This window comes from Nelusetta ayraudi, unplaced genomic scaffold (assembly GCF_046127955.1).
Source record: "Nelusetta ayraudi isolate G7.1 ecotype Tasmania unplaced genomic scaffold, CSIRO-AGI_Nayr_v1 ptg000071l, whole genome shotgun sequence".
Lineage (NCBI taxonomy): Eukaryota > Metazoa > Chordata > Actinopteri > Tetraodontiformes > Monacanthidae > Nelusetta > Nelusetta ayraudi.
In genome coordinates, this window is record NW_027466121.1 from 3,829,494 (window position 1) to 3,842,480 (window position 12,987).

The 12,987-nt window shown below is 42.8% G+C and overlaps 1 protein-coding gene across 1 annotated transcript in view; it reads right to left on the reverse strand.

The window, feature by feature from the left end:
- galnt18a (UDP-N-acetyl-alpha-D-galactosamine:polypeptide N-acetylgalactosaminyltransferase 18a) overlaps positions 1–12,987 on the reverse strand; it is a 121,721-nt gene that overhangs the window by 15,016 nt on the left and 93,718 nt on the right. Inside the window, exon 9 of the mRNA XM_076042753.1 lies at positions 9,180–9,275. Within this exon, the coding sequence (XP_075898868.1) occupies positions 9,180–9,275 (96 nt within the window). The remainder of the gene's footprint in view (positions 1–9,179; positions 9,276–12,987) is intronic.

Here is a 12,987-nt window from a genome sequence, read left to right on the forward strand (position 1 = left end):
CGAGGCCACATCTTGCAGCCGTGTCTGCATCTCCCGTAGATTTAGACGCTGTATATTTCCTGTGTCTTTTGGCCCTTTGTCTGTGTCCGGAAATAACATTTTTTTTTTTTTTTTTTAAACTGGGTAGCTGTAGATCTCTGCAGACTGTTCTCATTTTTTTTTTTTTTTTTAACTCAACACAATTGGTTATCTGCCAACACACAGACATAAATTCCTTTAGCGGTTTTGAATTGGTCTTAAAATGAAAAATAGTTAAAGATATCCCTACATTGTAGACCCTGTATCATTCCACCATTGGCTCTGTTAAGCAACAATGCGCTTATTATATTCACAAAAGTGTCTGTGACTAGAACTGTAATTGAACCTCAGTGTAATCTTAGCAAAGGCTGTTGTGCGGGACGTGGGTGTACTGCAAGCAGGGATAAGATGTAAGGAAGTTGGAGAAAGTATAACTCCTTTTGGAATTGTTTTCTTTGAGAGTTCAGTGCCAGCTTCCTGTTGAATGGCTTTTATGTGGGAAGGAAAATTTAAGATTAATATTGGAAAGAGAATTGGAACAAATTGGGCAAAATGAGTCAGAAGTCAAGAAGTCCTGTTCAGTTTGTCCGTGTCTGTGTTAATGATTAGCTTCATATGAAGCTGGGAACAATAAACCCACTTGATTGAAGTGACTATTACGAAATGACCAACATATGAACAACCCCACACACTGTTGACGCAGCACTGGAAATAAACTGGGGCTCGTTGCCTCCTTCAAATGGTTTTCCACGATTAAAGTGAAGCTGATGGTTGGATCAATGACCTTCAAATGGATGAAGCTCTGGGCTTGAACAGCTGAATGTGAGTACTGGGATCATTTTAGGTCAACCTCGTCTACCCCGTGTACAGGGCAGCAGTGCTCAGTGAAGGATTGATTTTTATAAGCAAGATATTTAGCAGCTCTTTTTAAAGCATTTTTAAAATTATTTTATTAGACATTGTTAGTGTGTGCGTGAACTTTCCTGGTTTTCAGGGCGTAAATGGGCGGGTTTTTTTTTTCTGGGAGAATATTATGGGTCTCTTTCATCTTGTGTGAAAAAGGCATCATTTCAAATTCATTTAAATAGAACCGCCCGCAGCAAGTTATTGCACCGACATGACCGCTAGTTAGCAAAAAAAGAGATGAATTTATATTAAAGCAATGTGACAAATGTGGGAATGCTGTTTTACCAAGTATCAGCAGGGTTGTTACTGCAGCTGTAATTATAATAAATTGTCAATTATAAATATTCATCTGTATTAATCAACAACATATAATGATTATTCCTTCCTTATGGTCAGTAATTTGACTTGTACAAAGCAAACAGTTCTACAACCAGTCTTGTAGTGGTCCCTGACTTTTTTTTTTGTTGTCCCAAATTGCACACTTGTGTTTGTATGCCTTAAGCACAGTGTGCTGATAAAGGTTACAGAATGACTGTATATAAAGTTAGATTGAGACCCGTCCAGTTATATACAGTCGATAGGGAAAGCGTCACAAATTGCGCGCTGCAATTAGGATGCTTTTCAAACCACATCGTGTTCTACTTTATGTACTTTAAGACCGGACCGCTCAGCCACTTGAACAATAAAAAAGTGCCAACTTGGCTTCACTTTTTCCCCTCTGTCTTTCACAAAGTATTCCGCAGTCACACAGCGACCCACAAGTATTTTTTTTTTCCAGTTCATTTTCCCCTTTACAAAACAAACAACTGTGTTTGTAATGTGACTGGGCGAGCCTCTCGCTGATTGCGTGGCTTGTAGTTGGATAGGACAATCACTGAGGTCTCCCTCCTCAGCCATCTGCTCCAGTGGCTACGTGACAACTCTAACATGCTTGCGCAAACACACACACACACGCAAAGACACAAAGTTGATAATGAAGAGGTTCCTTCAAGGCAAGTGGAGCAGTGAGAGGTAGAGGAGGAGGCGAGGATGAAGTGATGGTGATGGCTGTGATTCATAGATGGAAATTAAAGGACTGAAAACAGTCTCTCTCTCTCTCTCTCTCTCTCTCTCATTTTTACACACACACACACACACGCACTGTCGAATGCGCGTGCCAGCCACGCGAGCACATGAGAAAGAGATAAAGAGCTCATTACAGTATCGGACAGTGATCAGACTGGTGCCAGTTTTAATAGGCTTAGAGCCACAGTCATTTTGAAAATGGATTACTTCAGCGCAACAAAAACCATTTCAATATCTCCCATTTTATAACCAACGTCTCTTAATGACCCGAGAAATTAGCTGGCGCGCTCCGCCACATCCTGCCGCCTGTGTCGCCTCTGCAACCCCTGCTCGCCTCTTTAACGCAGCCGGTGGAAATGAGGGGAAAGTTTCAAAACTCACAGCTTGGAAAAGGAGATTGCGCTGAGAAGCTTGAGGCCGTTTGATCTCGAGAAGGAGTCGTGAATATTATCCACGGCCGCTGATGAATAGACACTGACAAACAAGGATAAGTTTGTCAAAGGTTAAAGTTTTGGAGAGTCCAGTAATTGGGTTTCTTTCACACACACACACACACACACACACACACACACACACACACACACACACACACACACACACACACACACACACACACACACACACACACACGGAAAACTTTCCAAAGTTGGGTAATTGGTTTGCTTTTCTTTCTTTTTTTCTTGTTTTTATCAAGCCGGCTCCCTGGTGATACACCATTTTAAGTTATTAATACACGGCCAGCAATAAATCAATGTCTTTCTATTTTCAGTATGAAAAGTAACTGGAGGAGAAAGTACTTTTTCCCCAAGAGGAAAGGTTGTTCCAAAGTTTAATCTTTGATTAAACTTGTTCTGCTACTTGGGTTTTCTTTTATCAAAACAAGTCATTTTTTTTTTCTCTCTCTGAACCGCAACTGCCTCAACAAATATCAAAGCTGGCTGTGGAACTTTTCTGCGGCTCATTTAGCTTGGTAAAAATTCAGAGTCCGGGTCATTTATGTGGGGTCAACACCAGCTGGACTGGACCTCTACTGTTTTTTAAGTGCTTCTATTTCTTTTTAAGCATGACCAAATATATATATTTTTAAACATTACTATCCAGTACAATTTTATTCTTTACAATGTTGGTAGTTAGATTTGACTTGACCCCCTTTTTTTCTTTACAGAACTTCAGAATGACAATCCTGATGCTTAGTCTTAAAAGCAGTGGACACACGCGCACGCGCACACACGCACACGCACACGCACACACACACGCACACACACACACACACACACACACACACACACACACACACACACACACACACACACGCGTAAATGGTCCCAAAGGTCTAATTTTCCGGCTTCATTGATCGGGACAAAAAAAGCAATCTTCTTTACAAGGCTACAGCAAAAAATGGCCGTGCAGATCAGATTTCTATTAGCCTCCACTCCACTCCAGTCACTCACTATTTCACTGATGTGAACACTGGCTCCCAAACTTTGTTCATTGCCCCGCAGTTCACCCCTGACTCGACAGTCACATTAGAGTCTGTAAATTACAGCGACTCGGAGGCTGGCTCCTTGTTTACCAACAGACAGGGATGTGAGAGCCGAGAGAGGGGAGGAGCAGATTACAGAGTCTTGTGACGGCTTATTAAAGACATTTTCAGCTCGCTGAGAAAACAACAAAAATACACTCGGAGATACATTTGTACGGGTTATTTGCTTTTTAACCGCCTGCTGCATGTCAAGAAAAAATGTTATTGTTGCATTTTTCCACGTTTACTGAGCGGGAGCAAGCGGCTGAGTGGGCAGCCCAGTGGTTTGCACTGTTGCCTCATAGCAAGAGGGTCCGGAGCGCGATTCTGATCCGAGGTCCTTCTGTGTGGAGAGGCATCCTCCAGCAGTCCAAACACAAAAGTAATTGGCAGCTTGAAAATAACAACCGTAAATAAGTTAAGTGTTCTTTAGCCTACAGACATCTATTATTCTAATGAAAAATGTCAACAAATTCCTCACGTATTTTGTTTACAAAAAAGGGTTTGTGTCAAGGTTAAAAAGCACATTTGCAAATCTGAAGTTGATGTCACTTTTTAATAAATTATGATTCAAATGAAAGATAGATGTTAATGTTAATTCGGCTATATTAAAAAGCTGTGTTTATTGACCACTAGTTGATGCAGTGAATACTGAGGGTCAAAATGAGGTTCGAAGCCGGACCGTTAATAATAATAAACATTACAAATACAATCGAGTCTTCGCCTTGCGAAGACTTCGCTGAGGCTCAGCCCCGAATAAATAATTTAAACATAAAAAAAACATTAAAAAGGTCGATGGAGGAGTCAAACAAATGGTTCTGAATTGTAAGGTAATTAGGAATCAAATGACTACGGAAGCGGTCTATTTTCATTCGGAGGTCATGTCTCGCCTTTCATACAGCACAAAACATTATCATAAAGAAATATGGTTCATTTACCCTCAAATGCCTCATTTCCTTCTCAAATATTTGTTTATTTTATTCAATTATTAACAATCTTGTGCCGCCACCTCTCAAGCAATTTGTACAAGTAACACAGGGAGCACAAAGGCAACAATTACGGGTGATTGTTGAAGTTCATTTCAGCACTCATCCTTTGGTAAAGCTACATTGCCCTTAATATTTGACAAATTGACTCATTCACAATCGTACAAAAACAGGCCTGAGGCAATTTGCAAACAATGTGGGCACCAGTAGTCACTTTTCTATGATACATGTCTATTGCCTATGTTACTCTGCGGCCTGTGTTATGTCTTGTCATTTTGTCTCACTCTGTTTTTATTTTTTTTTTTTTCTCCCAAAAATGTGTTTTTCTGACATCACTCCTCCTCAGGGACCACAGATGTAAATCAGCCATGTGGCCACAATCTGCCTCAGTTCTGCATTGTGAGCACTGGCTGCCAAAGAAAAAAAAGAAAAAAACCTTGTCGGTTATACCAACAAATCACCACACATCACGTGATAGTTGATGCCCCTGAATATGGCATAATAAAATTAACAGCAACTAATTAATTCATCTAATTAATCTATTATTGATTAAATTATCGAACAAAAGTACAAAGCGACTTATAACAGTGTCATGCAAAGCTCTTGAGGTGCTCATTGCAGATACTATACACGGAGCAGATATTTCATATGAGTGAGTTTGGAGTTTTGAATTACCTCAGAATTATAAAATGGAGTTGAACTTCTTTGTCAGGGGCCATTTGTGATGACTTGTAGCAGCTAGCCGAAAGAAAGATGGAGTATTTTCTGGTTGAGTCACCGAAGGAGAACTGGATTAGAGATGATGACTGAGGAATGTTTTTTGTCCCCCCCCCTCTCCCTCCGATGAATGTTACTGGCAGACAAAAAAAATGGATAACAGCGGGAGCCGCAGGCTGCCATTTATCTTCGTTCTGGTGCGAGAAAAGGTCGGCCGGCGCTCTTGTGGGATTCGTTTTGCACCGACGGCCCATTTTGTGGGGGAGCAGTGGTGCGGAGTCGTGTCTCCGGACAAAAGTCATTGGATTTTTGAAAAAAACCTCAAACAAAACCAAAACAAAACAAAACACAAATGCAATTATAAAGTTGCAACATCTCAAGAGTTATTGTCTCAGACCAAGCAGTTCTGGCCAACCTCTGGACCTCACATCGGAAAGTTTTGCTTTGCAGCACAAACTGCTGCGACCCGCCGCGTGTCCTGAATTCGATGGCTCGACCATATACGTGCTTCTGCACCCACGATGCCGAGCGTCTCTCGCCCTCCGTTTGATTGAAATCTCCCTCCATCTCATTCTCTCCTCCGCCTGCGTGAGCCCAACCTCCTGGGGCTTCGCTCCCTCGTCTGCGGCTCGTGGCTGCCAAACGGAAATCGAGGCAACTTATGCGTCGTTGACATTCAGGGCTTCATCAGGTATTCAGAGCCGCGTCTATCCATCCTGTTGGGCACAAACGCAGCAAAGACACACACACACACACACATATGCGTGCGAGCACGGAAATTGAGTGGTTCTGCTCGGAGAGAGAGAGAGAGAGAGGAGGGAGGGAGGGGGGGGGGACTTGCTTGGACTTAATCTAAAAAAACGGACGAATCGGAATAAAGGGATGGAGAGGAGGACCGAGGGGAATAACATAACAAAAGATATTCCTCGTGAATGAAGAATAAAGGGCGAGAAGTGATAAAGGCATGATAGAAGACCAGAGGAAAATCCCGGGCTTTGATGTCGACTACGAGGCGGCGCTCGCTGCTTCCCCGCTCTGCGTCCTCGGGGCCCTCCGTCTCCTCTCGTGCCGCTCTTTCGGGGACCCCCTCATCCAAAATTCAGGCTCAACAAAACCAGCTTTGACCTCCCCGGAGACGCGTTCTCTTCTCCTGTGTCTTGATTAAATTAATCCGAGCAGAGGCAGTTTATTCTTTTAATGGTGGCGGGAATATCCACTAAAAGCAAAGATTAGTGATCCCGCCTCAATATGCTGATGACAAGATCTAATCCTTCTATGGTTGTTGTAGCAGGTAGAAGCAGATTAAATATCAACTTCCTTTTTTATTTTGTGCGTACGCACGCTAGACTTAATGTATAAGCGCGAGCATCTCTGGCCTATAAAGTGATTAGCTCCCGTAGCTGATCCCGCGTTGTGTAATTATATCCCGCTGCTATCGCGACTTATCCTCACAAAGCCACCCAAACGTCTCTGTTATCTGGAGACACGACGCGGATCAGAGGGTGATTTACGCCACCAGTCGCTCTTTTTCCTCGCCGGCGAGCGCCAAATCCTTCGTAAACACGGGCCAAACAAATTATCGGTTAATTTTCCCTGCCTTTTGGTATCTCAAAATAACTCCTCAGAAGCCGAACACCGACTGGAAGTGAAATTGCCCGGCTTTCCACTTCCTAATGTGCTCAAAATGTGGATTCGATGCGTTCCCTCTGGGTTTTTTTTTTTTTTAACAAAACCTCTCAGACGGCAGACGAATGGCACTGCGAGACCGTGCGGCGCACAGAAAATGAAACGGGGCCATGGGCCTCACTTTAGGCAAGCGTGGCTGGGATGGAGGGCAGTCTGCTCCACCACAGGCTGAATACATTAATACATAACATACATTTACCTGCTGTCACTGTGGGGAAAGCGGATTTTAAAGGTCCACTGTGTAAAATTTGGCTTGATTTATGGTTTTTATATCAATAAAAGCTCAACATAATGCCCATAAATACATTCATAAAAGTGTATACGTGCAGTGCAATAAAAGTAATTTGGTTTTCCAACCCTTAGAACGGTTCTCATATATATAACAATAGACATAGAGCAAGGGTCTTACTCAAGCATGGGCAAACTACGGCCAGGGGACCTGATGCAGCCTCTTGAGCTTTTTATTCCGGCCCGCCGAACTTGAAGAAATGATATTATTAGTAAGTATAAATCAATAAAATAGCTGTAAATTCAGTATAGAGCTAATTATCGTGGGGCTTCAAAGATGGATATTTTGCTGTAGCACTTTTCATTTTCAACTGACATGAAAGTGCATGTTTTCTACATATCCCATGATATACTTTTTTTCTCATGAGTTGGGCCACAAAACACTCCATCCATCTGCTCCTGTTCCGAGTCCTCTGTCAAATTTTTAGAACGCAGGCGGGCTTCCTTAAATATTTTAGCACACTGGACCTGAACTTGAACTGAACACATTACGGTGAACAGACTGAGCCCCAGACCCTCCGTTCTGGCCTCGCCTACACCACGTTATCGCGTGAAATTAAACGCATTCAGGCACAAAGAGGAGTGGATAATAGGAACTGCGTCTACAGTGCTGCTTTGCCGATTGTTCCGTCTACCCGGACAGGAGACAAATGGACACGCCAGCGGCTGCGTCAGCATCACAAGGCTATTTCGTGAGGACGACCTGGACAGAAACCTGGATGTTTCTGATGTCAAAGTGCCGGTCGAAGCTATTAACCTCTGGTGACAATGGCAGCGGGGCTCGGAGGCTCTTCCCCCAATGTGAAAAGTCTCTTTAAAGGCGGCTCGGGCAATAACACAGCCAGTGAAGTGAAATTATAGATTCTTTTTTGCTTGAGGTGCCACAGGAAAGTTTTTCTTAAAAGTGGTGAAAAGTGTAAATACGCAGTCACACTCTCTCGGCGTCGAAAGTGGCTTTCAGGGACTCCATTAGAGGGGCAGTAAGTGGCGCCTTCGCTGCCCCCCGGCATTAAAGAACTCCAAATCTGCAGGAGGCTGATAGGCTTGTTGACTGGCTTCAGTGGCTCCAGGATTGCTCTTGAGCTATTTCTACGGGAGGGAAATAGCTCAAGAGTTGCTAAACAGTCCAGGCCAAAATAGCGTTAATGTCACGGTGTGAAGAGCGCTTTAGAACTTTTCATTGGCAAGCACAAAGGTAATATGACTTTCATATGCATATATGGAGAGATGAAGGAAAAAAATGAAACAGCATGGATATACCAGTCTGAATGCCATTGTAGCCTATTATAAATTCTCCTTTAACTGGAGGGGGAAGTATGTATGATAGTCATCGGAGACTAACTCCCAACACAAACACATAACTTGCTTCCAACTAGAGATTTCCGCAGTCGTGCTCACCTGTTCACACCAGGTGGACTTGTAGCAGAAACACTGTTGGTTTCCTTCAGCCAGGAGTGGATTGAGAGAAGACCACTTCATCTACCCTAAGTCTGCACCTCTTTGCTGTTTTCAGCAGCTGGTAAACATACAGGAGCAACTTGCATCCCTCAGGGTTTCACCGAAAACAAAATAAAGGGAATACTTGGCTTGACACAAACAGAACTCACAGAAAAGGCCCTATCAAAACCCGCTGCGATGCTCTTTTCCATGTGCGGGGTAGCCACAATAACAACAATGAAACTGATGAGAGAGTTGTCACTGTCGTTTTATTCCCAACTGTTAATGACTCCACGCAGGAAAAAGGACTGAAAGCGTTTTTGTTTAGAGGACAAAGAGATATCTCTCGACCGTCTCTGCTGCCGTTTTGCAACGCTGTGCAAGAGTTGCTCTGCCTAAATCCCTCATTCAAAATAACAAAGAGTGCGCGAGAGGCCAATTATCTGCCGCAGACAACCTCCCCCACGATCGCCTCGTGTGATCAATACCTTGGAGAAGAGCTGGATTCGAAGGGCGAGGAAGCACAGAGCAGAGCAGAGTGAGAGTGCACTGACCTGCGGTGTCATTCCATGGCAGAGGTACATGATGGGGATGTTTTCGGTGTCGGGGCCCTGGTCCAGACACAGGTTGTCTTTTAGGCTGTTCTTCAACTGGGGGATGCAAGAAACGAGACATTTAGAAAGGGGGTCCCATGCCTCAATCAAACAAGCATGAACACATACCATTCATAGAACTTTTCTTTTTAATACTCCATGAACCTAAAACCATTTCAGTTTTATTGTTTGTCTAGACTGCGACAAAAAGCCCAGACACGGGTTCTTGTTCTTGTTCCCGCTCCAGCTTTGTAAACAAGAGGATAGAAAGAGCTGGTAGTCAAGAGACAGAGAGGGCGTGTGATGTGAACCGAAGTAACGCCACACATTTTCAGATGATACCTTATGATTATACATTTTATAAAAAAAAAAAGAAGATCTGTCCAAATCAATAGAAAGTACATCAGACTGTCCCAATTAGCACCCACTAAAACCACTAAATGGCCAGGTGGCGTTTTGTAACATGAAAAACTAGTAATGGCCCTTTTTCCCCCCTGATTAACAATGGCTACGTCTACGTCCACTCCCACGCCTCCATTCCTCTCCCCATTTCTGTGTTATTAATTACTCAGATATGACAGAGTGCTGCACTACCAGGCTGCAGCTGTGTGGCTAAAGTGAAGACAAATGGAACCACTGCTGTTAATTATCCCGCTGCTTGGTGCTGGAAAGTCACAGCATGTGCAACGCGCACGCGCACGCGCACACAGGCCTTCCACTGCCCTTCACCTTTTTTTTTTGGCAGCTGCAGAGTAATATTTCAAAAAGGGAAAAGCGTCCCAACTCCTGTGGTCAGTTACCTCTATAATTTGGCTGCATTCCATAGGGAATTACGGACTAATTGTACTGTATGTGTTAATTAATGCAAGGCAATCAATACACCTCATGTTGCCCTTGTCCTTCCAGGTATTCTCAGAGAAGGTTATGGTCCAATGGAAAAAAACGTCATTTTTTTCAGTGTGACTTCCGTTTCATGCTTGCGATATCTCCTCATGTTCTCATCTACTTTTCTAATACAAAACAATGGGTGTTAAAAATGAAGCGATAAAAGTGTTGCACATGCTTGCTGCATATGCAGGTTTCTTTGATTTGAGGCCTCCCCTCAGGCCTCCACAGAGATCATCACATACTGAGATGCAGGCGCTGATCTTATTTAGGTCGCAGGTTTGCTCGCACATGTGAGGAGGATGAGGCAACATCCCTCAAAGGGCAGGGTGGGGGCACCAAACACGTCTAAGCTATGACAAAAAATACGACAAATAAATAAACCCAGACTTGTAAGTATGATGAAGCCAATCAAATCATCTTTCTGAAAAATGGAGAAAACAAAAAACTTCAGATTCTAACGGATTTGAGACACAAGTAACAAGAGCTAAATATCCAGTAATTTATTAGAATGTATAGAAATTTTGAAAAAAAAAACAAAAAAACATATTGGAAAGCCGAGAACATTAGTTTAAAATGTGTCTGTAAAGTGCTGCAAAAATCTCTCCAAGTCAGTCGATGCGGTTTTGTTGGCACTAATAGTGATCCCTCGTGGCCAAACATCCATTAGTTCCTCGAGAAGGAAGTGATGCCTTTTCATCTTGGTGAGTAGGTGGAAAGATTAAATTCACCAAAGGCTGCTGCTACTAGATAATACATATGTTTGAAGCTGATATTGCTGTTATGTTCAGCAGCCGTACTTGTTTTCACAGGGCACAATGTGCCACAAGGGCAAGTAGTCAGGACAAACAACTGACGACGTGTAGCACGAAATAATCCCTTTTAACGGCTGTGTTAGTGTTATGAGGGTGTTAAGAATCGTTTTAATTAAGCTGGTAAGGTAAATACATTGGCTGCAACAAGCATCAGGGTGATTTGAATCTGTAGTTCAACGTTTGATCCTAATCACTTCGCTGATTTGAAAATCTGCATCCAGGATGTGCCCCTTTCCGGTTATTATATTATTCAAATGATCGACACCCATTGATATTCTGTTGAAAGTATTACATTGTCATAGGATTTTAAAATACTTTTTATTTTATTCTATTTTACTTTTTTTAAGCCTGCGCATACTTTGATTTCTGTTTTAATCCCACACAATTTTCGTATGTCCTGGGAAGTTGGAGCTCAAAAACCCAGGCTGTCATTTTTCTGTCTACAGTCTGTGTCTCTCAGGGCAAACAGAAGGTCAGATGTCTGAGATGGGGAAGTCTGCGGTGACAAAAATGTGCACGCTGTGCTCTCTCCGGAGCACAGTGATGTCTTCAGACCTCTGAAATGGCTGAATTCCCCCGGGTGGCACTTTGAGTTGGACACTGGCGGTAATCAGACATTTCTGGCGAGGAATGTCTGTGACTGTCGGTCCAGACAGACATCTGTAATCGACTTAAACTCCAATTTCCCCCTGTGTAATTAGTTGCTCCTGCCCATTTCACAGATTAAGTGAACACACTCACATTTGCTTTATTTACTTGTTTCATATGGGCATTCATATAAATGCTCCGTTCGTCCCTTGCTGCCACAGTTTGGGGTCATAGTTTGTGTTGTTTTTTATGGAGTTATGTGCTCATGCTTTTTGCTGATTCCCGATGTCCTTGTATCCAGTATTGTATAATTTAAGCAACTATCTGTGTCCTCTTTGGTGTCTTCAGATGAAAGGTGTGCTTATCATCTCTTTATACATCAGACCCTTCTGTTTTGGTATCAGATCAGAGACACAGCACCAAGTTCGGATAAAAAGATAAATGTTTCTGGACATTTGGATTCTCCCCTTTTTCTGTGAAATTGTTAAAGAGGCTATTTAAATAAAAATAAAAAAATCACTTCACCACTTGATACCCTTGTTGTGGCCTGCACGTGTACCATGACAACAAACAACGAATGTCCTTGCACATCCTTTAGCCGCCTCTGACAGAGGCAGCCCCGGTCCTTCATTGAGCAAACAACGATGAATATAGAACCATCACTGTTTTCTAGTTGCTATTCATTCTCGTAAGTTTTAGCAATTTTATCAGGCTTTGTTATGGTTAGCAGTGTGAGTGGTTGTTTGTCTTTCCATGTGGCGACTTGTCCATGGTTTCACCCCGCCTTCGCCTGAACTCACCTCGTGTAGGCTCCAGCTAAACCCCTATTAACCCTAGTTCAGGAGAAAGTGAGTATAGAAGACGAACGGATGACTGTCATCGTGAGCATGGATGTTGGTTTGTGCTGTGTTATTGACACAGTGTCAACTTGGGAGGGGGCCCAGTTGTTCCTAAGGGAAGCAAACAGGAGTGTGCAGCCGGCCCATCCAGTAAACAAGGAGTTGGGGAACAACACACAGAGGATGCGTGATGGCACTAGTCCTGCACATAGCAGAATCATTTATATCCTCAAACTACATTTTGTGTTTTTAGAAAGAAAGTAGGAAAAACCATCTTTCCATTTTGTGCAACTCTCTGACTTATATCACCGAGTATGAATTCAACTATGTCTACGTTTTCTTAACAGTGAAGGATAACAGTTTAAGTATGAAACTTATCATTTTCAGCTTTCAAAATATTTCATTGGAAATTCACCCAGAGCTAACAGTTCATCAGACGTTGGTTCTTAAAGAGCTCATGATATTATTTCTGTGCTGACGAAGTCAAATTTCTTTCGCAGACAGAAAAATGTGATTCGTTCTCTGACTCTGCACTTTCCCTCAAGTCGATATAGTTTTATAGGGTAGGTCGTTTCACTCTCATCATTGCAAATTTTTTTCAAGTGAAAAAAAGAGAAGAGAGGAAGCTCTGAAAGTCATCGT